The sequence below is a fragment of the Zootoca vivipara genome, chromosome 5 (genome assembly GCF_963506605.1).
Source record: "Zootoca vivipara chromosome 5, rZooViv1.1, whole genome shotgun sequence".
NCBI lineage: Eukaryota > Metazoa > Chordata > Lepidosauria > Squamata > Lacertidae > Zootoca > Zootoca vivipara.
In genome coordinates this window covers 68,927,519-68,953,551 of record NC_083280.1, presented here as the reverse complement: position 1 = coordinate 68,953,551, position 26,033 = coordinate 68,927,519, and the positions used below count along the sequence as shown (strand labels likewise).

The following is a 26,033-nucleotide window of genomic DNA, read 5'->3' as shown; positions in this document are numbered from 1 at the left end:
CAATCACTTTGTCGATTAGAATTTGGGTGGTTGAGAATGCATGTTAATCAAATGAAAGGGAGGTAGCAAGCAAGGATCAAATTTTTGCCTTCACATAGGAGATTATTTCAGACCCGTGCTATTTTAAATCTGAAACTCCAGTCAAGAAGGAATAGGAGTGTGCTATTTCTAGATCCACCTCGCACAAGCATCATATTCACTATTGCATTATTACGACAGAGGCTGTAGCAGTGAATATAATATAAATCAAGCTGGATCACAGTTGTGTAGTATGGACAAGCTAGACATTTGAAAGTATGTATGGATTGTTATGAAATTTAGGATTGTACCCAACCAATTTTAACATGATAGCCTTCAGTGGCAAATCTTTTACAGATACACACCTTTTTTGTATTTAATCTTATAGGTCTTCTGCAAAATGGGCTGAAGCAAAATTTGGAGCAAATACCAAAAGGTTTAGTTCAAAGAAATTGAGATTTTATAAAATCGAGGCAGAGTGTGGTTCCATCAGTAGCCTGAATACAATATTTCAGGGCGCCTCCCCTCAGGTTTATAGAGCTTCACAAATTTACATCTGAAGGGGGCCTTGTCCCATGTATAGTGATGGGCCTGATTCAATCCCCAGCATCTGCAGGAAGGGCTGGGAATGTCTCCTATCAGAGACCCTGAGAGCTACTGTCAATCAGTGAAGCCACATTACTCTGCTAGACAGGCCAGTGGTCTGGCTCAGTATAAGGTAACTTCCTATGTCCCCTACCCAGCAATAACAGCGAACTTCTTGAAGGAAATACCTACATGTTTGCCAACCCATATAGCTGCAGGTATGCTGATGCTGGTGTTGGTGGCAGTGGTCCATTCATAAAAAAAAAAAGATTTAGAAAAATCAGCTCTGGAAAGTACAGCAATGCAGTGCAATACAGAACCACCCCCACTGGCATCCACTCCAAAACACAGCATAGCAGAAGAAAAGTTAACGTACAGGAAACATGTCAGTTTGGGTAGTTCAGTGAAGCTATTTGATGTGTGGTAGCATGGTAGCATATTGCAGCAATCTCCTCTATATACAGCATTGTACTTAAGAAATGGAAGAGGGAAGTAGCTAGTTGGTGTCCTCTGAATCAATTGATTCCTACCTTAATGCAGAGCAACAAGAGGACGTTAGCTGGCAACTCAAGTAATGAGCCATCCTTTTCTCTTAAGGAGCTCCAGGCTGAGTCAGTGCAGATGTTCCTGCAGTCACCTCTGTAGCAAGCTGCTCATCCGAGTGGTCTATTCAAGATTGCAGTGCTATTTCTGAGTTTAGGAAAACTGCATTCCCTTACCCCCAGTTATGGAAGTAGCCCCATCTATTGTATGCCCTTACTTCAGAGAGAAGAACATGTCACAGATATTTGACAATGTAGTGACAGTATTGCTTCAGGGTAAACATCAGCTACCACATTCCAAGTCACCTTTTCTTTTTCACACTGAACAAGACATTGGAGGTGCTATAGGTATGGGCTTAACACACTGCGAAGCTCCGGAAAATTAATGGCTTCCATTAATAATTTAATTTAGAAATTTAAAAGCCATAGTCCTAAATATCCTTACTTGCAAGTAAGCACTTTTCAAAAGAAGTCTCGCTGCTGCAAAAGAGAAGTTTAAGATAAAAGTGCAGCTGTAAGCTTCATAGAATAGTTAGGCTTTTAAAATTTTATATGAAGATTTAGATTGCAATGGCTGAAGGTCAGGGTTTAGCAATATTGTCCATGCATTTTGCAGTAAGTAGATGGCCATGACCATAAAAAGATTTTAAAATTAATTTATTAACCTCCATTTGTGGGAGCATTCAGTAATTGTGCCATTATGGCTCCATCAGAATGAAATTCAGATTTCCTAATTAAACAAGTTAAGAGTGAAACAGATGCAGCAGATTTTACATGGAATTGTATGTGAATTCTGTTGTTGTATTGGGGTTGTTTGAATAAGCAGTTCAAGGCAGAAATGTGCAGTTGGTGTGGATTAACCAATATGCTTAAGCATTCCCTAACGTAGTTACTCATTCAGCCCGCAAACATTTCCCTTTTTCTCGGTTTCTGCAAGGTTGCTTGTATAAAATGTACCAAAATGTTTTTAGTTGTTTCTGCTGGGATTCCTAAAATATGTATCACTTTGATTCTGGGTGCTGGCGAGTCACTCTTATTGCTGTGCTTTTTTCTTAGATAATGTTTTGCATTTTGAATCTTTTTGCAGACTGTTAGCACATTCACGCCCTTGGCTTAAAATGGAAATTAATTCCTATCAGGGCTATTTTTCTAGAAAATGAGGTGCTGGAACTCATCATGAACGCCTTCCTTGTTCTCTTAGAATGGCAATGGCGCCCACCTGAGAGGTGCAGGAACTAAGTTCCTGTGAGTTCCAGCTGAAAAAAGCCCTGCTTATAGTACTTTTTAAAAGATTTTGCGACTTGCAAACAATTCCATTCTCTCCCCCACCCCCAGCTTTAAATTCAGATGAGCAAAAAATTGTAAGGTATGGGAATTGGCTCGTGAACTGTATCCATACTGAATGACAGATGGCAACAAGACGTATTTCTCCTGAAAGGTTCTACCGGTTCATTGTCTTCCCTACGGTGGGTAGTAGGATATTGCTAGACTGGTGTCCTGGCATGGGTCATCTGAAATAACCTAGCACTTGCTGTTTTTCTTAATAAATCTTTCCTTCCTGTTTTCCTTTTCTAGGCACACCAAAGGCTTCCTCCGTGGCAGACCATGAGAGTGGTCTATTGCAGTACTGTAGTGCCCTCTGATGGTGAGTACAATAAATAAATTTGTTCAAGATAAGATTTCTACCTACCCCCAGTGCTCAAAGATTGTGTGTCTGTATTAGTATTTTTAAAAATTAAGGGTGTGCCTCACTATTCCACCCCCCAAAAAAAGAAGTTGTGGCAAATGAGGTTCACTAGTAGCTAGAAGCGCTTCAAAGTTTGATGAAATGGTTTGCTGGTTAAAATAAAATACCTTTTGCTACTCTAACATTCTCGCACTGCTTTGTTTCAAGAAGGGAGTGTTACATGATTTTCTGTGTCACTTACCTTTTCCTCTTTTTGCCCATTCTTAAATGAGAGGAGGATCTTTTCGCATTGTTTGTTTTGTTCTTGGTGACTTCATGTCACCTTACCAGCCTTGTTTAGGGCTACCTTTTCAAGGTCAACTCCATGCCTTGAAGGTCAGTCAGAATTCTTCTTGCAGAGATTCAGAATGACGCGTAGCTGTGTTTGGACTTCTGCTTCAAAAACCAACTTGAAATGTATCGCTTCCCTTTTCCTTTTTAAAATTCATTTCCCCCCCCCCTTTGTTTTGCATATGTACCTTCCACAACTGATACTTTAAAGAGCTTTAGCATTTCTTGTATCTTAGTGTGAATTTGAAACTGATATGATGCGGGTGGCGCTGGGACGTGGGTGGCGCTGTGGCCTAAACCACTGAGCCTAGGGCTTGCCAATCAGAAGGTCCGGGGTTCGAATCCCCGCAACGGGGTGAGCTCCCATTGCTCAGTCCCTGCTCCTGCCAACTTAGCCGTTCAAAAGCACGTTCAAGTTCAAGTAGATAAATAGGTACCGCTCTGGCGGGAAAATAAATGGCATTACCGTGCGCTGCTCTGGTTCGCCAGAAGCGGCTTGGTCATGCTGGCCACATGACCCAGAAGCTGTACGCTGGCTCCCTCGGCCTATGAGCGCAGCAACCCAAGAGTCGTCTGCAACTGGACCCAACGGTCAGGGGTACCTTTACATTTATGGCTAGTAGGCATATGTGCATATGGTCTTAAAGCGACAGGTTTTGGTTTTCTTTGCTGTGGGTTCGTGTCCTCTCCAAAAATGTGTAAATTCTGGACTAAAGACATTCGTGGCAGCTGTTGCCCCAGTTTCCTTAGTTGTATTTGCGTAAGAGGAGTTGTGGCTGTACAGTGGTACCTCGGTTTATGAACACAATTGGTTCCGGAAGTCTGTTCATAAACTGAAGTGAACTTCCCCATTGAAAGTAATGGAAAGTGGATTAATCTGTTCCAGACGGTCCGTGGAGTACTAAACCTGAAGCGTACTTAACCCGAAGCATGGGTGTAATTGGTTCCGGAAGTCTGTTCATAAACTGAAGCGTTCATAAACTGAAGCAAACTTTCCCATTGAAAGTAATGGAAAGTGAATTAATCCGTTCCAGATGGGTCCGCGGCATTCATAAACTGAAAATTCGTAAACCGAGGTGTTCCTAAACCGAGGTTCCACTGTAGTTGCTCAAAATAGCCTCTCCCAGCTCTCTGGCTGAGGGTCACCTGGTCCTGGGAATGTTGCAAAGGATTTCTGAGGTCAACAGAGTCATACAGAAACCTCATGTGCGGCAGAAAGCCGGTGAGATTTTCAGCTCACCAGAACAATTCTTTTAAAAACTAAACACCCTCACCCTCTCCCTTCACAGACCTCCATCAGAAACTATAGCCTCTGAATCATGTAGTCAAACCTCTGGCATTGCCCCATTGTTAAAATGTTCCTGAATTATTTGAGCTGTTATAAGATAGAGTCAGCTAGATGCTGTGTGTATTGAGCTTATAGCCTGTATTTTCCCTTGTTTTTATCTAGTGTCACAGAATGTGTACCTGTCATACTGAAGTATCCTGCCCACTGTCTACTTGGGCACTTGAAACATGGCTGTTACCCCACCAAAAAATAGTTGAACCAGATCAGCAGCCAGAACTGTTCTGTATTTATTTTAAGTATGCTCATTTTTTTCGAAATGATTTTCTACTTAGTAGTGAACTCATGTTTTTAAACTACAGAGAGATGGAGAGGGAGAGGGAGGGAGTTTAAAATGCTAACCAAAGAGAAAAATCTTTCAAAATCTCGGGATACATTAAGCTATTTCCAATAGTACCATGTTAAAACTGAGTTCAAGGGGGAAAAATCGGCCATTAAGTTGTATTTGCGAGAGATTGTGAGATTTCTATAATTTCATTACTAACATGATATTTTCAGTAAAGAGGTTTTTTAAAATGCAAGAAACGTCATTTCTTCACTTAATGGTAGAAAGCTCCTGGCACTGAATGTTATTGTTATTTATTAAATTTATGCACCGCCCTTTGTTTGAAGATCACAGGACAGTTTACAGCATAAAAATACAAAATGAAGACACAAAATACTTACCATAATAGCAACAACAACCAATAACCCTCTGCTACAAACACATTTAAAAGACTTGAATCATAGAATCATAGAGTTGGAAGAGACCACAAGGGCCATCCAGTCCAACACCCTGCCAAGCAGGAAACACCATCAAAGCATTCGTGACATATGCGTGTCAAGCCTCTGCTTAAAGACCTCCAAAGAAGGAGACTCCACCTATAGATGGTTTAATCAGCCAAAGGCCTGGTTATAGATCAATGTTTATTATTGTTGTTGGGTGTCTTTTGTATTGGTATTTTTTTAAAGAGTTGAAATTATTTGCCTAAATATTGAAGCATCTTACATGGGCCATTGAATAACAAGACAAATACTTGTTACTGGTGTTGTTTTCTGTAGATCAGACTTTGCATGCAAAGTCTATGTAGCATTTATTTATTTATTTTGCTTTTGAGAATGGCATTGCTGTTGCACACAAACTTTTAAGTTCCCCCCCAATGAACCAATTGCTGGAACCTCTGCTTTATGAATTTATTAATAGTATTTATTTTAAATTATATGATATCCTTGAAGTAATCTGTTTCAAATGTCTGCTTCTCTGCCCCTAGACGTTACAGTGGTTTACCAAAACGGGTTACCTGTAATATCTGTGAATCTTCCATCTCGGCGTGAGCGGTGCCAGTTTACACTTAAGCCTATATCGGATTCTGTTGGGGTATTCTTACGGCAACTACAAGCAGAAGACCGGGGAATCGACCGAGTTGCCATTTACTCATCAGGTACCACTCAGCATTACTGAAGCAATTGGATGAACGCCTACAACACAATGTTAGATTCTGCATTTGTTTTCTGTGCTTATAGTTCCTTTAGTTTGTTAATGCATTTTCATCAAAACTGCTTGTAAAACTGATATGGATGTTATATTAGTAGTATTTCACATGTCCTGTAAAACTGTTATGTTGAGGGTGGGCGTAAAGAAAATCCTCACTCTAGAAAATGTTGTCCCTTTGATGTTTTATTAGGCCAAGCTACCTCAACCTCGGCCCTCCAGATGTTTTTGGCCTACAACTCCCATGATCCCTAGCTAGCAGGACCAGTGGTCAGGGATGATGGGAACTGTAGTCTCAAAACATCTGGAGGGCAAAGGTTGAGGAAGCCTGTCTTAGGCATACCTAAGATTCATAATGTATAAGCTCATTTAATAAAAAGAATACTTTGTTTCTTGTGGCTACAGTTAACTACTGGTCACTTTTATTTCTTTGGAATAGCAGGTCTTGTGATATAAACTGCTTTCTAGATGAGGTAGTTAGAACGTAAGCATTTAATTCTATGCTGCCTACTACTAGGCCTGTAGAGGTTGGTTCTAGGTTCTAGGTAAGAGGTTGGTTCTACCTTCTTTGATTATTGGAAAAGGGAGGAAACTATACTATTTTGCCACAAACTATGGTTTACCAAGCGGATAACAAACACCTGTGTGTTAGATTAGAATACTGGTTGTGCCAAAGACACAATCCTACCCCACTTCATAGGCCTGCCACTGCAATTCACACGTACCCAAGGACACCTCATATTTTGGGAACCTTTCGTTTTACAAATTTGCAGCTGCGAATTGCACTCCTGGAAATGCACTGTGAATACACACACACACACACACACACACACACAGAGTATTTTCCCCTCTTTGCACTGGAATGCAGTACATTGATATTAATTTCTGGGTAGTTCTTAATAAAATATTTTCTCTCTTTCCCCTTTCAGATGGGACACGTGTTGCCTCTTCAACAGGCATAGATCTCCTACTCATGGATGATTTCAAACTAGTAATTAATGACTTGACTTACCATGTCCGTCCACCAAAGAGAGGTAACGACTTCATGCAGTTGGGATGTATTTTCGGGAAGATGCTCCATCTAGCAATTTTAAAAAAGATAATTTCATCCATACTGAAAAGACTAGGTAAAGGTAAAGGGACCCCTGCCCATTAGGTCCAGTCGTGACCGACTCTGGGGTTGCGGCGCTCATCTCACGCTATTGGCTGAGGGAGCCGGCATACAGCTTCCAGGTCATGTGGTCAGCATGACAACGCCGCTTCTGGCGAACCAGAGCACCACACGGAAACACCGTTTACCTTCCCACTGTAGCGGTACCTGTTTATCTACTTGCACTTTGACATGCTTTCAAACTGCTAGGTTGGCAGGAGCAGGGACCAAGCAACGGGAGCTCGCCCCGTCGTGGGGATTCGAACCACCGACCTTCTGATCAGCAAGCCCTAGGCTCTGTGGTTTAACCCACAGGCCCCCCCCCGTCCCTACTGAAAAGGCTGGTTGATGGTTTATCTTCTGCAAACCTATACATTCAGAATTCCGAGCAGATCAGGCTTTCCCTGACCATCAGGATGTGAAGATAAACATTCCAACAGCTTCTCCAGCATCTGTAAGGCAGAACTACTGTGACTTGCCTAGCTCTTTGCCCCGCTCCCAAGTCTCCAATCGCTCCCCCTCCTGCCCTGCCCCGGCTGCACACACCCATTCTTACAGCCTCCTTTCATTCATGCTTCTCATCCTTAATTTTTTTTAAATCTCAGTTTCTATAAGAAGGGCTTCAACTTAAAGAAATGACAGTCAGTCTGGTAGAGAGAACCCATGCTCCAGGTGACAAATTAATGTCCTCTCTTATAAGAGATTCCTCTAGGGTAAAGGATGCTGGGGGGTGGGACACCCATATACAGTGGTACCTTGGGTTACAGACGCTTCAGGTTACAAACTCCGCTAACCAGGAAGTGGTTGCTCCAGATTAAGAACTTTGCCCCAGGATAAGAATGGAAATTGTGTGCCAGCGGCACAGCAGCAGGAGGCCCCATTAGCGAAAGCACGCATCTAGTTAAGAACCTTTTCAGGTTAAGAATGGACCTCTGGAACGAATTAAGTTCTTAACCCAAGGTACCACTGTAGATCACCGAATGTATGACAGGTGTATTAGTCTCATGGTCACTTGACTTCCAGCTGCACACGGAACCTTGGTTTTTGAGCATCTCAGAAGTCGAACATTTCGGCTTTCAAACGCCGAAAACCCGAAAGTAACTGCTTCAGTTTTTGAACGATCTTTGGAAGCTGAACATGCCACGCAGCTTCCGTTTTGAGTTTCCCTATTGTATTGACACTTCTGCTTTCAGTTTTTGAACATTTTGGAAGTCGAATGGTCTTCCGGAACAGATTACGCTAAAAAACCGATGTTCTACTGTATAAGGCAGCTTGTTAGTCTGCTAGGGATTCTTTGGGGAGTGCCAACGCAACACACATGAACTTCAATTCAAAGAACAGCAAGCAGTATTCTGCTCCTGGAACAGGGTTTTCCCCCCATCTCTTCCTACCTCCCCACTGCAGTCCCCAGCACCTCCTGAGAAGCTGCTCCTGAAGGTCAGGGGAACCTCAAGAATGGTGTGTACTAGAACATGGGGAGATAGAGAGAGAGAGATGCTAGTCAGTAGAACCACCAACACTTCCCAGTTTGTGTGAACTGTACTTTCTCTCTTCTTTGGAACAGAAGTAGTGATGAATTTTAGGTTCCAAAACGCAACACATCGCTAGGGCAAAAATCAGATATATTAATAAAAACTATGCTATCAGCCATGTGGCCATTGTGACTTTGAATATTTAAAAAGGCAGCAGAAATGATTAACTGGCAATTCTGCCTACCATCTGCTGAAATTCTGGGTCTTGATTTGGCCTAGGAGTCAAGGGCAGCGTTCAAGCCAAGTGCTCTTCACAATGTCAAGCACTTCTGGGGTTTTGGTTTTGCTGTTTGCTGGAACTTATCTGTGAAATTCTTAAAAGTTGAATGTCACACACACACACAAAAATGAGTGCATGGCTGTGCCCACAAATAACAGAGGAGGTCCTGTGTAATAATAAGGAGTGAAAGGTTAATCATACTTCTGAAAAGAGAAGCTGTTGCAAAATACTGATGAGACCAAAGAAGAAGCTGATGAAACAGAAGAGGTCTTCGTTCAATTTCAGGAAACAATAAGACCATGAATAAAATGTTGTGTGGACTGTGAGGGCCCTTAGAATCTTCCAGCCTTCCCTAACCTCCTGCCCTCCAAATATCATGGACTTATATCAGCCTCAGCCAGCATGGCCAATAGGAAGGGATAGTGAGTGTTTTAGTTCAAAACATCTGGAATGCCCCAGGTCAAGGAAAACTGATTTAGTCTTTCTCATGTTCTGTGTCATTGAGGAACTTCTCATTAGGTATAAAAAGTACCCATTTTTAGAACATTAATATGTAACTCTATGACTGAGTTTCTAATGTAGGAGGCATAAGCTGGAATTAAGTTTTATTTAAATCCAGACATAAAAGCTTTCTCAGAACACAGAGAAGCGATTCCTTCATGGTGCTAAATATTGTGAGAACAGCAGTAGTTTTAGGCCTGTAAACCTGAACATCAGATCTGTTTCCTAGGATGTGTACTACTACCTGATTCTGGAAATAAAAGGTTAATTGTGTGTATCAGTTCCATCACTTTTCACTTGTGCATGGCTCATCATCATCACTTTTAATTTGTATACCGTCTTTCTATCTTACAATGCCCAAGGCGGTTTACAAGCTGAAGGAACAAAGAATGTACACCTTATAACAATCTAATGCAATGCAAAAATGTGATAATAAAACATAAAACTTTAAAATAAGCAACCTACATCAAATAAAGTAACATTCAGCAAGCATTGGATAGTATAAAATAATATTAAATCTCAACATATAAAAACGAAAAAGAAATCCACTCTTAACAATTACAATAAATAAATTCTAAACTAAAACAACCGCAAGCCACAGTGCATAAAATAATACAATACAAACTGAGAAACAGAGACTGGAGGGTGGGGCAAGGCAGGTGGAAGAAGGCCTTGCCTGATGAAGTCTCTCCCCTCACATGTCAAATTAGTTTGACGTGCTTCTTGGTTAGATTGAAGCCTATTAATATAAACACACATTGTAGTTAATAAAACCCTTGTATTTATATTTTTTTGTGTCTTGATAGAGGAGATTAGAGCTTGCAGGTATTGCTGTGGTTCAAATGCTGGGCTGAGTCCATCTCTGCTGAACTGATGTCTGTCAAACTTGGCTTGTTTTGTAGATTCACTGAGAATTAACAAAGGCAAGCTAAACCTGAAGATTGTATGCTGAAATTTACTGCTTGCAAGGTTCTATATATTTTAGTTTGCGTTGTCTTGACAAAATTTACAATATCTAATTATTAGGTAGAAACTCAGCAAAAGTGTTTTCATTAACCTTAACAACATTAACACTAACCGTCTGATAAACGTACAAACTTGTAAATAGCAATATTGATAGAATGTGGTTACAATAGGCCGCCATGCAATATGAAATATCAGATAGGTGTTGATTTTGTTGCCCTCTCGGACTTGATTATCCCTCATTAATTTGTTCACTATAAAGGTAAAGGGGCCCCTGACCATCAGGTCCAGTCGTGTCCGACTCTGGGTTTGCGGCGCTCATCTCGTTCTATAGGCCGAGGGAGCCGGCGTTTGTCCACAGACAGCTTCTGGGTCATGTGGCCATCATGACAAAGCTGCTTCTGGCGAACCAGAGCAGCGCACGGAAACGCCGTTTACTTTCCCGCCGGAGCGGTCCCTATTTATCTACTTGCACTTTGATGTGCTTTCGAACTGCTATGTGGGCAGGAGCTGGGACTGAGCAACGGGAGCTCACCCCGTCGCAGGGATTCGAACCGCCGACCTTCTGATCAGCAAGCCCTAGGCTCAGTGGTTTAACCCACAGCGCCACCTGGGTTGTTCACTATAATTTGTTCACTATAGCTACCTTAAATTGATTTAGACCAAACAGCCACTGATCTTACTAAATGCTGAGTGCTAAATTCTGGCATCTCCATTTGGCCTATTACATTTTCATTTCTCCTAGGCTCTTCTTCAAAACCATTGTGCACCCTTGTTACTGGGAGCCAGTTGTTTGTATCAGTGGGAGATGCAGGTGACCTTAGGGAAGCAGCGGAGAACGCAGTGTGAAGTCATGGCCTAATAGTAAAATTAGATTTTGAAAGATTAAAGTGAAGTACTTGGTAGAGATGTAAAGGTTCAGAAAACCCTTGGGAAAATTCAAGGGTCCGCCTCCCCCCCCCCCGCTTCCCAGTGACACCTACCCTTCTAGTTTTTCCAAAGACTTTTGGGGATCCTGGAAAAACTTGCTCTGAAACATTTTCTCTTTTGGAAGGAGCGAACTACTTTTTAATACAAGTTTCTAAAGATGTTTATGGAAGAGAATCTGCAGCATTTGAGCAATAATTTCTGTGGACTGTGTAGACATATACAACATTCACATTAGCTCGTACAAAACTAACAGTGCAGTCCTATAAATCCTTAAAGGTAAAGGGACCCCTGACCATGAGGTCCAGGCGTGACCGACTCTGGGGTTGCGGCACTCACCTCGCTTTATTGGCTAAGGGAGCCGGCGTACAGCTTCCAGGTCATGTGGCCAGCATGACAAAGCCGCTTCTGGTGAACCAGAGCAGCACACGGAAATGCCGTTTACCTTCCCGCTGGGGTGATACCTATTTATCTACTTGCACTTTGACATGCTTTTGAACTGCTAGGTTGGCAGGAGCAGGGACCGAGCAACGGGAGCTCATCCCATTGCGGGGATTCGAACCCCCGACCTTCTGATCGGCAAGCCCTCGGCTCTGTGGTTTAACCCACAGTGCCACCCACAAGTTCGGTAGTTTCTGACTAGTGAGTGGGTATAGGATTGCAACCTTATATATTTATATGTTTATAGATGCAAACCTGTGTGGAACTTAAGCAGAGTGGGTTCTGACTGAACCTGCATAGAATGCTCTGTAAACTTCAGGAATATGCCACATAGTATGGTAATTGGTTATTCATATTTGTTGTGTATCTTTAAACATTAGTCTCCACTGAGCCTTTGCTTGAAGCAGGGTGCCGTTTTCTTATTTTATTTGGTTCTGTAAATGTCAGTGCAGTGAGAGCAGTTTTTCATTTTGGTTCTAATAAGCTGTTAGAGGCATAACCACTGTGAAAAACAGAACGTTAAAAAGTCCTGTTTGCTTCTTTAGACCTCTTAAGCCACGAAGATGCAACCACGCTGAATGATGTGAAGACATTGGTTCAGCAGCTATATACCACACTGTGTATCGAGGAACACCAGCTGAATAAGGAGAAGGAGCTCGTTACACGGCTAGAAGACCTCAAGCAGCAACTAGCGCCCCTGGAGAAGGTGAGAACCTCTCTTCATTGAGTTACATCCTAAGCTGCTTTGACGAGGGGCTCAATTGATGGCAAAGCACAAATTGTATTGTAAACTAGCAATAAACGCAGTTGAAAAAGTAGATCTTAATAGCTTTGTGTTGCAAGTTGGATTTGTAGCCTAAAGGGAAGCCTACTTTATGCAGTTCTTTCTGATCTTTGTCAGAGCACGGAAATATTAAATGGGTTCCAGGTGAGTTATTTTTCATCTGCAAAATGAATTTTTGGCACTAATATTAAGCATTTCAGGGTAAGTCCACAATGCAGTTCAGATTTAAACATAAAGATCCTTGCCAATGGAATTACGCTATACGTCTTGCACATGTCACAGCAGTCACCTGGGTCGTGTCCCCCAGGCTTTGTTTACATAGAGCGATTCCTTTGGTGGTACTATGAAGTTGAGATAACTCTAAATTCCAGCCCTTTGGCACTCCCCTGTAATAAATTACTCTGAAACTGTGTGGGGTCCATTTTTCAAGCTCCTCCATCACAAATCACCAAGAAAGTAGTGGATCAGCTCAGTTGCTGTCGTATTAGGTTGTCCATCACGCTTGTTCTTTAACATTTATAGTCTATGCTGCAACATCAAGGCTACCTTCGGAATGTAAAACACCAAGGCCCTATTAGGAGGTAGCCCAGCTTGCTATCCATTAGCTGTAACCAAGGTTTGTTATTGGCTATACTCATGGTTAGTGAGGAGAAAGCTGAACCACAAATCCCAGCTTGGACAACACACTAAGGCAAACCTATGGGCAGTCCTTGTAAGACATTATGGAGTTCTTGAATTTAATCTGTTCTGGGAGTCCGTTTGACTCCCCAAAGGTTTGAAAACCAAGGTGCAGCTTCAGATTGGCTGCAGGAACTTTCGCGTTGGACATTCAGATTCCAAAAAACGTTCACAAACCGGAACACTCACTTCTGGGTTTGTGATGTTCGGGAGCTGATTTGTTCGACAGCCAAGGTACGACTGTAGTTTGGTTTACCATGTTGCATGAATCAGGTGAATGACAGCTTCTCTCCCACGTTTGCATGTGTGTAACTACAGTATATCTATATTTATCAAGATAGAGTTTATGTGAGGGTCTTAAATATTAAACAAAACGAAAAGGGATGTCGCAGGGGGTTAGTAGTCGACAGAAAGAAATGTTGCACAAAAGGAATAGACGCTCAGTTATTTTGAACTTGAAATGTCAGCCACTCAGTTGACAGTAAAAAGGTCTCTCTCTCTCTCTCTCTCTCTCTCTCTCTCTCTCTCTCTCTCTCTCTCTCTCTCTCTCTCTCTCTCTCTCTCTCTCTCACACACACACACACACACACACACACACACTATATTTTATTGATTTCAAAGTTAAACAGCATTCTGTTTAAGGATCATTATAATATCAGCTTTGAAAACACCAGTCCTACTGTATGTGCTTATTTTGTGTTTAACCTTCGTTGAGAAGCAACAGCTTGACACAGTTCTGAACATTTTTGTTCTGCAGGTTAGGATGGATATCCGCAGGAAAGCAGAGAAGAGGACCACCTGGGTGCTCTGGGGTGGGCTGGCTTACATGGCCACGCAGTTTGGAATTCTGGCCCGGCTCACTTGGTGGGAATACTCTTGGGACATTATGGAGCCGGTGACCTACTTCATCACATATGGCAGCGCCATGGCAATGTACGCATACTTCGTAGTAACACGTCAGGTGAGGCTTGTTTTTGGTTTTATTCTACGTTATAAGCAGGTGTCCAAAAAACCCCGTTCTCATAAATATAACTTTCCCTCATCTGTGCCTACCCTGTGTACTTCTGAATCTTTGGCTGGTTTATCCATATACCATCATAATGTGTCAAAAATTATGCAACCTTAAGCGATGACGTGTGTATGTGTGTACATAACAGATACAGTGGAACCTTGATTTTGAAGCGTCTTGGAAGCCGAACGTTTCAGAAGCCGAACACCGAAAACCCGGAAGTAATTGCTTCCATTTTCGGACGCACCTTGGAAGCCATAGACTTTTCCAACAGCCCTTTGCACCTTGGTTGTTGAATGTTTTGGAAGTCGAACTGTCTTCCAGAATGGATTACATTCGACAACCAAGGTTCCACTGTATAACATTCAAATTATAACAGACATAGCAACAGACATAACTCACTGAGCATTAGCTGAGATGAGCAAACTCCTCCATAAACCAAAGATCTGTTTCCTTCTGTTGCTCTGATGAACCACTGCACAGTTGACGTCTTCAAAGTGGGAAAGGTGTCAAAACTTGCTTGCCACTACATCCCAGAAGAGGCAAAAAGTTCAAAAAAACAACAACAACACACCCCACCTTGCCATAGCTTAACTCCTTCATTTGAACCTAGCAATATATAAAATGAGAACTGGATGATATGCCAAAAAGACGTCAAAGCCCATCACTCTTTAGCTGATAACAAGACCTGTGTTCATGGCTATAGATAAGCTTCAATATTCCATGATGCTTTTATTGCCCACATCCTATATTTAGCCAATGCAAGTATTAATTAAGCAACAGTTTTATCCTCTTTCTTCCCAACCCCCATATATTAATGCCTTCTTTTTTTTAATTCAATCTTTGATTGCACAGGAGTATGTATACCCAGATGCCAGAGACCGGCAGTACTTATTATTTTTCCATAAAGGAGCCAGAAAGACGCGTTTTGATCTAGAAAAATACAATCAACTCAAGGATGCTATTGCTCAGGTAATGAAAGTAATTTCAACTAATGGGGGTGGGGTGGGAAGATAACTGAGTGAGGCACTTTCCCACATTCTCTTATCACCATGTATTATGAAGCGCTGCATATTATGGCAGGTGTTAATAATTCTGGCATAGATACTAAAGGTGGAATCCTACATTGTGCTCTTCCAATCTGCCCTCTCCACCCCCCACACCGTTCTGAAGGTTCTCCCAACCTGCCCCCAAGAGGCTGCAGAGGGCGGAAGGGGGGGGAATCCCTGCTGTACAAGTGGAAGTCTATGCTCTCAAGGCTTCTGCTGAAAGTGCTGGTTAGGTGGATCCTGCCCTAAGTTAAAATGGCTGATTTGAACCTGCAACAGTGCAGCTGGGGAAATGGAAGTCCTAGCTGTTGTCTTGCAGGGGTTAAAAGAGTAAATGTCTGTTGGGTGCCACATTAAATGATTGCACACATCAAATCTCTCTTCTTCCTGGTGGATGATTATGAGTAGTTGCTACCAAACCTTAAACCTTTTGCCTGCTGTATGTGAATGCGCGTGGTGGCAGTTTCATGCACCCAGCATGCCTCAGCTGAGAATCCAACATGTGCAATGTCATGGGATAGCTGAGTGACTAATAGCCATGTGAAGTACCCATGGAATATGACCTAACCCAGGCACCCCCAAACTACGGTCCTCCAGATGTTTTGGCCTACAACTCCCATGATCCCTAGCTAACAGGACCAGTGGTCAGGGAAGATGGGAATTGTAGTCCAAAACATCTGGAGGGCTGAAGTTTGGGGGTGCCTGACCTAACCTATCCATGATTTATGGCTATACAAATTACCTGCAGATGGTGAGTTTGGGTGGCTCACTGATGTGTATAGAAGAAGAGAACAAGAGTAGGGATGAGGAAATAGTCAGCGGCTGCCACTAGGATTGTATCTGATATTTAGAGTTGCCAGCTGTCCATCATTTTCCCAGTCTAGTCAGTAAAACCACCTCTACCATGGTCTATAATTCCAACGAACTTTAGAATTGGCCCAATAGAGGGCTCTTCCTCTTAACACCACCGCTGCACATCTAATACCTTGACCCTATTAGTGTCAGGCTTGCCAGCATTTTTTTTTAAACAGACTTGGCAAGCCTTCTTACATTTAGGAATGCTGTTCTTTCTGCCCCTGACATTAATCTTGGATTCTATAGAATGCTGTGTTGTTCGTTGTGTACAGGAAATAAGCATTATCTGGTGGGAGGTGGATGTGATCTCTAGGAGAGGGATAATCCATTTTTTCTGCCACTTTGGAAGTTACTGACTTCGCAGTTGCTGCAACTGAAATTGCTAAGTCTTTGGGGATAAGTGTTCAACCTACTTGGAGGGGGATTATTGCACTTAATTAGGGCTGGGTATTTCAATTGGATATATGTAAATAATCATAAAAACATTGTGCTACTGTAATAATAATAATAATTTATTTATATCCCACCCATCTGGCTGGGTTTCCCCAGTCACTCTGGGTGGCTCCCAAATGAATATTAAAAACACGCTAAAGCATCAAACATTAAAAACTTCCCTAAACAGGGCTGCCTTCAGATGTCTTCTAAAAGTCAGAAAGTTGTTTATTTCCTTGACATCTGATGGGAGGGCATTCCACAGGGCAAGCGCCACTACTGAGAAGGCCCTCTGCCTGGTTCCCTGTAACCTCACTTCTCGCAGTGAGGGAACCACCAGAAGGCCCTTGGAGCTGGAGCTGGACCTCAGTGTCCAGGCTGAATGATGTTGGTTCAGATGGTATCATCTACTGTACTTATTTTTCATAAAATTTCTATGAGTTATAGCCTCAAGAATAAAGAGATCACATTACCTTACAGCAGGAGTTGTTAACCTGTAACCCCCATCATCATCATCCCTGACAACTGGCTGCAACTGATGGGACTTGTCATCCAGCAACATCTGGAGGGGTGTATTTCAGCACATTGTGGCGAAATGTGGTTCTTATGGCTTTCCCCCCCCCCTTAATTTTCAGGCAGAATTGGATCTTAAGAGGCTTCGAGACCCCTTGCAGGTGCATTTGCCTGTCCGACAAATCAGCGATAAAGACTGACCAGCACAGGTCCTCTGAACCCTGGCAGACTTGGCAAAACGGTTCATAGCTCTCGCCTCTTTAATTAAAGCATTGCTGGTGGAAGCTGGGAGGTCTTGCGAGGGTGGAGGGCTTTTTAAATCATTCAAAGCAGAACAAGGACCATGGCTGGGGAGGGGGTCAGTGTGTTGAACGAGAAGATCGGGCATTGTGGGATGTTAAGTCTTTTCAAAGGGCTTGACAAATACTGTCACATTTAAACGTTCTTTCTTCCTGGATGAAAATATATATAAGCAAGTCGGCATTTCATAAACAGAATGTATGGGGGGCATATTTTTTCTGGCTTTGCAGTGTCTGCCTCTTGATGATGCACCAGCAGACTGCTAAGCTTTTTAAAAGACTTCTCCTCTTTCAAAATACCAATAATAAATAATAACAGTGCATCAAAAAAGTGAAGAAGAAGGGAAATTGCTGATCCAATTGGCCCTACATGAACATTGGACCTAGTGTGTCTTTTTTGTAACCTTCATGTGAAACTGCTTTTTACTTTAAAAGAAAATGAAGCAGACTTTGTCCTTTATGGGATGATTACATCACTATAATCAGTTTTATCGATATCACAAGCAGAATAACCCTTGCCCTGAACGTTTGATAATTGACACTTTGAATGACTTACTACATTCTTAAACTTGAACATGTCCCACTGCCCTGGATGTACTTCTAGATATAAATGGTGATATTGCATGAGAGAATTTTTCATATTCAGTCTTAAGGGAGGAAAGTCTCCCCCCTACTCTTTCCACCCCAGAATCTCGTAGCGACCTGGATTAATCAAATCACAAAGGTTGGTTTAAATATATATCATATTGGGTACTTGACTCAACAAAACCATGACTCTTTACAGAAAAAAACATTAGGACAGGTATAATTAAATGTGATGTTTGCATAGCAGAGTGAATGATGTGTCTGGTCTGGAGTCGCCTGGTCTGGAGACTTTGTCAAAGGCCTGGAGCAGAAGACCACAGAGTTCCACATTGATTCACAAGCCCTCTTTTTCTTTGGTAGCTTTAAAAAGAACGCCCCGGTGCCTAGGATTGCAAACTCCTTTTTATTATTGCTGTTATTATTTTTAAAAGTTGAGGAAATGGCACTCCATCACCCTCCACTTCTTGCAAACCAACTGGGCGGTTCTCTCCCCCCCCCCCCCCAGCGGATCTTGCATCCTGCATGGAGTGGAATCAGCCTTTTCTTATCATCCTGTGATAAAAACTGTGGGAGACAGGATGGAAGTTGCAGAAGGGCTCTAAGCTTAATTCGCAAGAAAGGCCGAGTGTTTCCTTTCAGTTCACTACTTCTCACTGTGTCAAGGCGAGAGGCTCCCACTTTCTGGAGAAACCATGTTTTAAAGTGTACAAAATAAATATAAACCAGACGCCAGGTGCCTTGCAGATGTGGAAATGCAGACGGGACCGTTGCTGCCTCCTCTCACTCGATGGCATGTTGGACTGAATCGATGCATGTTCCAAGGTGTTTTTTCTTTCTCTCTCTCTCTCTCCCCCCACCTTTGTCTTTCTGTTCTCAATTACATTTTTTATTTTTGATTTTTGTTGGGTTTTTTTTAAAAGCAAAACAAAAACAAAAAACAAACCTGTTTTATCCTCTTTGTATGCAGCATTTTAAAAAGGGAAGAAGATGAGCAGTCCTTAGAGGAACATTTTATGTGTGTTTGGGGCGAGGGAGGGGCATGGAGAAAAAGTCCTTAAAAATAAAGTAAAATACTGAACATGTGTAAAATCCTGTATCATTTATTAAATATGTATAAAAGAGCAATGTACTTCTGGAACAATAAATAACTATTCAGTTTTTGAACTGTTGTGTTGAAACTGATTTCTTCCCAGTTGAAAGGAGCGAATCAGTGTTTGCTAACTTTTGGCTGGCAACCTGTTTGGGCCTCTTTCATTTATGGATAACCCCAAACCAAGATGTCTCATGCTTTACAAAAATCATACAGGGATCGTAGTTCTGTGTGGGAAACAACATGCATCCAGTAGATCACAGTATGTGGCGGTACATTCTCAGCAAATGTACTTCTTATGTACATGGAGTTGACAAACAAGATGAATTTTAACAAGGAGAAATGTAAAGTACTACACTTGGGCAAAAAAAGAAAGACACAAATACGGGATGGGTGACACCTGGCTTGAGAGCAGTAAATGTGAAAAGGATCTAGGAGTCTTGGTAGACCACAAAATTGACATGAGTCAACAGTGTGATGCAGCAGCTAAAAAAGCCAATGCAATTCTGGGCTGCACCAATAGGAATATAGCATCTAGATCAAGGGAAGTAATAGTACCACTGTATTCCGCTCTGGTCAGACCTCACCTGGAGTACTGTGTCCAGTTCTGGGCACCACAGTTCAAGAAGGATACTGACAAGCTGGAACGTGTCCAGAAGAGGGCAACCAAAATGGTCAAAGGCCTGGAAACGATGCCTTATGAGCAACGGCTTAGGGAGCTGGGTATGTTTAGCCTGGAGAAGAGAAGGTTAAGGGGTGATATGATAGCCATGTTCAAATATATGAAAGGATGTCATATAGAGGAGGGAGAAAAGTTGTTTTCTGCTGCTCCAGAGAAGCGGACACGGAACAATGGATTCAAACTACAAGAAAGAAGATTCCACCTAAACATTAGGAAGAACATCCTGACAGCAAGAGCTGTTCGGCAGTGGAATTTGCTACCAAGGAGTGTGGTGGAGTCTCCTCCTTTGGAGGTCTTTACGCAGAGGCTTGACAGGCATATGTCAAGAATGCTTTGATGGTGTTTCCTGCTCGGCAGGGGGTTGGACTGGATGGCCCTTGTGGTCTCTTCCAACTCTATGATTCTATGACAACCTGTGTGCCAGTGATAATCACATAAGCACACAATTTCCCGTATGCAGTGTAATCTCTATTGTAACAGGCAGACATTTCCTCAACTGATAGATATCATTCTTGCCCTGGAATGGCAGTAGAGGAGAATGCCCTGCAATATAGCTTTGACCATAAACTTGAGATACAGAAGCTTGACTAAACCCATAGGTGAGGAAGCTGTTGCTCTCCAGTTGTTGTTGGCCTTAGAGCCATAGAATTGTAAGAGTTGGAAGGGACCTCAATGGTCTCATATAGTCAAACCTTTGCAATGCAGGAATCACAACCGTTAAGAGATGATGGAGGTTGTGGCTCACAGTGGAAGCGGGGACTTGTTCCCTTCCTTGCACCTTCCTTATGCCTGCTGATCTCAGAGGAGGCCTCTGTACAGCTCTATGGTCATAAGCAGATGGTGTGGTGGGATGTAGGTGCTGCTTACCAGGAGAGGGAAGGAGGGTGGTGGCTGGTGCAGACGGAGCACCAGGTTGGCTGATGCATTTGCACCACACTGACCTTGCCTTGCTCCTCCCAGGAAGCACCAGCCAACTCAACGGCCAAGAGGTCAAGTAAGTGTCTCCCACAGTACCAATCTGCCTGCAAATGACTACAATACAATTGAATGTCAGGAAAACCCTTGCCTGTCGTGTTGCAATGACAAATGCAAAACAAGTGAAAAACATTTGTTTATTACCTACACTGTTGAGATTTCCACCGTGCTAGACATCTGGAGTTGTTTAGGAACCTGAGATGCTTTAGGGGGATAAAATAGACAAGGAAGCAATCAGGTTAAGCACTGTCTTCTTCCATAACACATCTTTGCTTCAAATTACACACTCCCAACACCTCTCTGCGACAAAGGATGTGTGAGCTAAGATTTGCAAGTTCAATTGTTTAACTTTATCTTCCCTGTAAGTGTCTTTTAGAGGAAGGAAAAAGCACTGGCCCACAAATGCACTGAAAAATAAATGAAGAAGCAGCCACAACCTGCTCAAAACCAGTATATGACCTACCTCCACATTACCAAGATACCTTTTGTTGTTGCCTCTTTTAAAATCTGTGAAGCAAGTGAATTGTTTTCAAAAGTTACTTTGATATTTTTCATTGTTGTTGTGAAGAAAAGCCTTGCTCTCTTCCCCTCCATTTTGCCAGAGCGCCCAGGCACCTGTTTCCAGCCCCAATTCCTAAATCTACAAACCCAGGATGGGTTCTGTCAAGCAGGAAGATGAACAAAAATGCAGTGGGGTTTTACATCAGCAAAAACCACCTTCACCTACCCCAGGGGGTGTCTACAGTCTCCGCAACTGGCCAAATGAGGCCTGTGCTTTGATATTTAAAACCACCAGCTGTCCCTCAATCCATTGTTGATGAGAAAGTCCTTAAAAACTGGGCTGCCTTTTGCCCTTTACATTACATAGGATCCATCTTCATGGACCATCAGAAAAACCTGCAACTGACCACCTTTGCTGTGTTACTCATGAGGAGACCAGACACAGGTTTGTAACTAACTAGGTTAGTATTGGCCAGCTCCTTTTATTTTCAGTCCGTTTTGTCCATTTGTCCTCTTCCTTTTTTTTTTGTTCTCAATAAAACATCATATAATTTGGCTGCTGGGGTCTGACATTAATTTAGGATTCTGGTAATCACCCATGTGCCTAGGTTGTTTGGTTCATGCTACAGGGCAATAGAATGGGATAAGAGAGGCACAAGCCTGCTCTGATTCCAGGGAGAGCCGGAGAGCCAGAAGCTGGTGCTACTCTCTGAGTAAACTGTGAGGGATCTGGCAGAGAAGTGCAGAGTGTGCTGTCTCAGACCCACATTTTAATACTTTCTTGGGTGCTCCAGAATTCTCTCCCATCCAGGGGCTTTCATATGGAAAAGGTTGCAGGGCAGCAATAGCCAGATAGTTGAGGTGCAGCATGACCCCCCTACAAGGCAATTGTTCAACAGTTGTGCAAACGCAGGCATTCCCCTCCTTCCCCTTATGTTACAATTAGCACCATCAAGCACAATAATGCTAGGGAAAATGGCCACTGTTACATCTAAGGAGACCCCCATCTCCCAGTGTAAAACCTATCATGCTGGCTAGAGGTATAAACGACAAACCAGCATTGCTCAGCTCACAGGAAGATTCCTTTAGCATTATAGGCTAAGTGCTTCATAATGCAATACAAGACCAGGATAGTGAGAGGTGTCTTCACTTTGTCCCACCCTCCCCATTGGGATTTGGGCTTAAAAGGACAAGGAAATTTGTGGGTGTGTGACTAAGGTGTAGGCAAGCCCAGTTTATGAAATTGCACATTACCGATCATGGACCACTGCTAAGGACTTGGCTTCCAGTTTCCTAGCACTGTCATGAGCCAACATGTGAGAACCTTGACTCCAGTCTTAAACTGACATATTTATTATATGCATTTATGTATGTAGTAGCATTCTGTTACACGAGAACTATTCCCTGTTAAGTGTTCCAGCCGAAACACAGATTTCCACCTCAGTGAGAACTTTTGGTGAGATTACGTGCAGAGAGGTATGTACACAAATGTGTCAATGTGGCCGTTTTCCCATCTCCAGCAATCTTTTCCCCGACTTGGCTGCTTGCCTACAATTAAAATCAGCAAGATGTTTCGTTTCATGGCTGTAATCTGAAAATACCTGATTCCAGGATTTGTTATTATTATGCTGCATCGATCTAATACATTTGTGAATGATTAATATTCAGGCAAATATTCCATCTCAGGGTGTTTAAAGTTCTGTTGCAATGATAGCTTCCTGTCCACCTTTCCTTCTTTTGCTCTGTGGTTGTGACAAAAAGTAAACTTTCAATAAATACCAAGGAATCCCTTCTCCTTTCCCCAAGTACAGCCATCTGCAAGAAATAAGTTTTGCAGCCTCCTCTCTATTGGTTGCTCCTCTTGTGCTTGATAGGCAGTGCTATTCCTTTAGAAAAAGAGGTGCCAGAACTCATAATGAATGCCTCCCTTGTTCTCTTATAATGGCAATGGCGCCCACCTGAGAGGTGCTGGAACTGAGTTCTGGTGAGTTCCAGCCAAAAAAAGCCTTGTTGAAAGGCTGCACTACTTTGACCTGCATAAATCCCTTTCTTCATCATTCCTTTTGCCTCTCATGCTATCTCTTTGTGGGCAGCCTACTGATGGGTACATCCCATAATATTAGTATTATTTAATAAATAATACCAATCACTTTATCTTGCCCAAGGCACAGGGCCGTCTCAAGGATATCTGGCGCCGTGGTTCAAAAATCCCTCCGGCGCCCCCCCACACATTCAAAGATCCCTCCGGCGCGTGCACACACACACACACACACACCGTTTCACCTTTTTATAGCTGGGAAGAGGCGGAGGTTCCGGGGCTTGCCGTCAGCAGCCGGCCGCCTCCTGGCAGCCCTCACGCGCTGCAAGGGTTTGGCGAAGCGCGTGCATGTCATGGTGGGCCTTGGCGCCTTGGCAGCTCCTGCCGCCATGCCCTGAGGGCCCCTCCAGGCAGGCAGCACTCCGATGGGATGGAGGCTCCGGGCGCCGCTCGCTATGGCGGAGGCGGGTGAGGGCAGCAAGCTGATGTGGGGAGGTGCTGCATCTGGCCTCTGCCACGTGGCTGCTGCGGGCACAGCAGCGCGGCGCCCCCTAGCAGCCCGGCGCCCTGGCGCATTGCGCCACCCAGCCTTGCCTTAGGGCCGGCCCTGAGAAGGCAGCTCAAAGCAACCAACCAACCAAACAAACAAACAAACAGCATTAAATCCAATTGATGGGGGGGATACATTTAAAACACCCCACCCACTTCTAGAAGACCACAGAAAGTTAAAGGCTAAAATGTTAGAGGTAAAACTGTGATGTATCCAGACCCTCCAAGTGTCCCTATTTTCCAGGGATGTCCCTGATTTGGAGAAGGCATCCCGGTTTCTGGAATGTCCCACTTTCCTTTAGGATGTGCCTATTGTCGGAGGGAGGTATCCTACCTCTGAGCCATCTGAAGGCCATCCTGTAGAGGGAAGTTTTTTATATGTTTTAAATGTTTTTTTAAAAATGTTTGTTTTATTGTTGTTTTTATATGTTGGAAGCTGCCAAGAATGGCTGGGGCAACCCAGTAAGATGTGTGGGGTATAAATAGTAAAATTATCATTATGGAATGGGATGTCCCTATTTCCATCGGAGAAATGTTGGAGGGTATGAATATATCCAGTAGTGTAAAGTGTAAGGATGGGGCATTGAGGTGAGATTGTTAAGAGAGTTGAGTTTATTTCCCAATTCCATAACTTATCTGCTAATGGTTTCCCTTATTTTATCCATGTTTCTGCTTTGCTGCCTCGGCACTCTTTTGCTTTGGTTTATTTTTTCCTTGTATCCTTCTTTGGTTTTAGTACTGTTTCAGTTAAAAGCAGGTGGTTTTATTCGCATATATTTTTAACTTTTGCCTGGATAGAATATGAGATCATAAATTCCCGGTGGAACTTGTTTACCAAAATAAGGTCTACCTAGCTCCTTGACCCTGAGCAATCCATCTTAGAAGCATGTCCAAACTTATCTGGAATATGTAACCTTCACTTGACTGTCGGCAAGGCCTTGCCACATGTGGCTGGTTCTTGGTGGCCTGAAATAGAGCTGCAGCAAAGTGCTGTTTCTCTCATTTCCCTCTCCTGAACCACTGTGGAAGATTACAGAAAGTGAAAACTTCACGTTGTTTATGCAAAACGGGGTAGCGAAAACAAGGCTGGCAAAGTTCCTTCAATTGGCTGTGTAGATGCAGCAAATCACGACAATTAAGATGGATGCCAGAAAATGGTTGTGCGTCTCCGGAGAGGCACTGCGAAACTGGTTGTTTTTAGTGTTCTGTTTTATGTATGTTTTAATGTGCTGTTGCCTATCTTGAACCAACAGGATATAAATGAATAAACTGGATCCAAGGACAGTTTGAGGCACTGGCCAGATGCAAGGAGGCGTGATAGAAGAGCTCTTGGCAGAAGTACATTTGTGCTTATTCTGAAGCAAGTCATTGAAAGCCAATCCTTAAATCTGGCAGAAAAATCTCTGGAGGCTAGGAATCTCACCGTCAGCGGGTGATGGAGGGCAACGCTTTTGCACAATTTTTGTCTTCGAGATTGGGCAAACGAGAGGCTGCTGACCCCTCTTATTCTAAGGGTTTCTCATTGATCAACTACCCTGCAGTAACTACAGAGATACAACTAGTCAAAATGAATAATACCAGCCATCAAGCATGAGCTGAGGCAGGCAGTGAAGAGAAATAACATGTTATGTGTGTGCGTGCTTCAGATCAGAAATTCAGCTGAAAGTTGTCATTTTTTTATTTTATTTGATCCTAAAATGAAGAATATATCAGCCTCCAACAACACGTAGTAACTTCCCTTGGCTGGCTGTACACCTGTACCGGTGCCCTTTCAATGGGAGTTTTATGTTTTGGGAGCTGGACGCTGAAGTTCTTTCTGCACACAATCATTAGAGACCAAGGATGCTTTCGAATGGTTGTGCCGTAAGAACTTTGACCTTCCTTCTCACACCACTTTTGCTAAATGGAGAAGACATTAGAACGAGAGCCACGAGTAACATTTTGATTTGCCCTTAGTGTACTCCATAAAATAGGCAGACTGTTCTTTCCCCAGTGTGGCTGAACAAGTAAACGTTGCTGAAGATGCTTCATTTGCTGCTGCTACATATAGAATAAATAATAATAAAATTCATTTTGAGGTAAAAAATTAATGAAACAATCTTTCAATTAAACAACGTATTATGCTGTTTATGAACACCTGCTACCCCTGCTTCATAAATTTATAACAGCAAATGGAGAAGAATACACAGCACTGAGTTAATAGCTGGAAGTGTAAAGGTAAAGGTAAAGGGACCCCTGACCATTGGGTCCAGTCGGGACCGACTCTGGGGTTACGGCGCTCA

At 42.8% G+C, this 26,033-nt stretch overlaps 1 protein-coding gene across 3 annotated transcripts in view; it reads left to right on the top strand.

Annotated features, from left to right (window-relative positions):
- Positions 1 to 19,080, top strand: part of MCU (mitochondrial calcium uniporter) — an 81,235-nt gene extending 62,155 nt beyond the window's left edge. For 2 of the 3 annotated variants that reach the window (XM_035137412.2, XM_060274895.1), the window contains exons 2-8: positions 2,721 to 2,790; positions 5,758 to 5,928; positions 6,908 to 7,012; positions 12,258 to 12,418; positions 13,932 to 14,135; positions 15,039 to 15,155; positions 17,159 to 19,080. In XM_035137412.2, coding sequence (XP_034993303.2) covers positions 2,721 to 2,790; positions 5,758 to 5,928; positions 6,908 to 7,012; positions 12,258 to 12,418; positions 13,932 to 14,135; positions 15,039 to 15,155; positions 17,159 to 17,281 — 951 coding nt within the window. In that variant the 3' untranslated portion in view covers positions 17,282 to 19,080. Of the gene's footprint in view, positions 1 to 2,720; positions 2,791 to 5,757; positions 5,929 to 6,907; positions 7,013 to 12,257; positions 12,419 to 13,931; positions 14,136 to 15,038; positions 15,156 to 17,154 lie in introns of all 3 variants that reach the window. The other variant, XM_035137413.2, reaches the window with a different exon arrangement.
- The last annotated feature ends 6,953 nt before the right edge of the window (positions 19,081 to 26,033 follow it).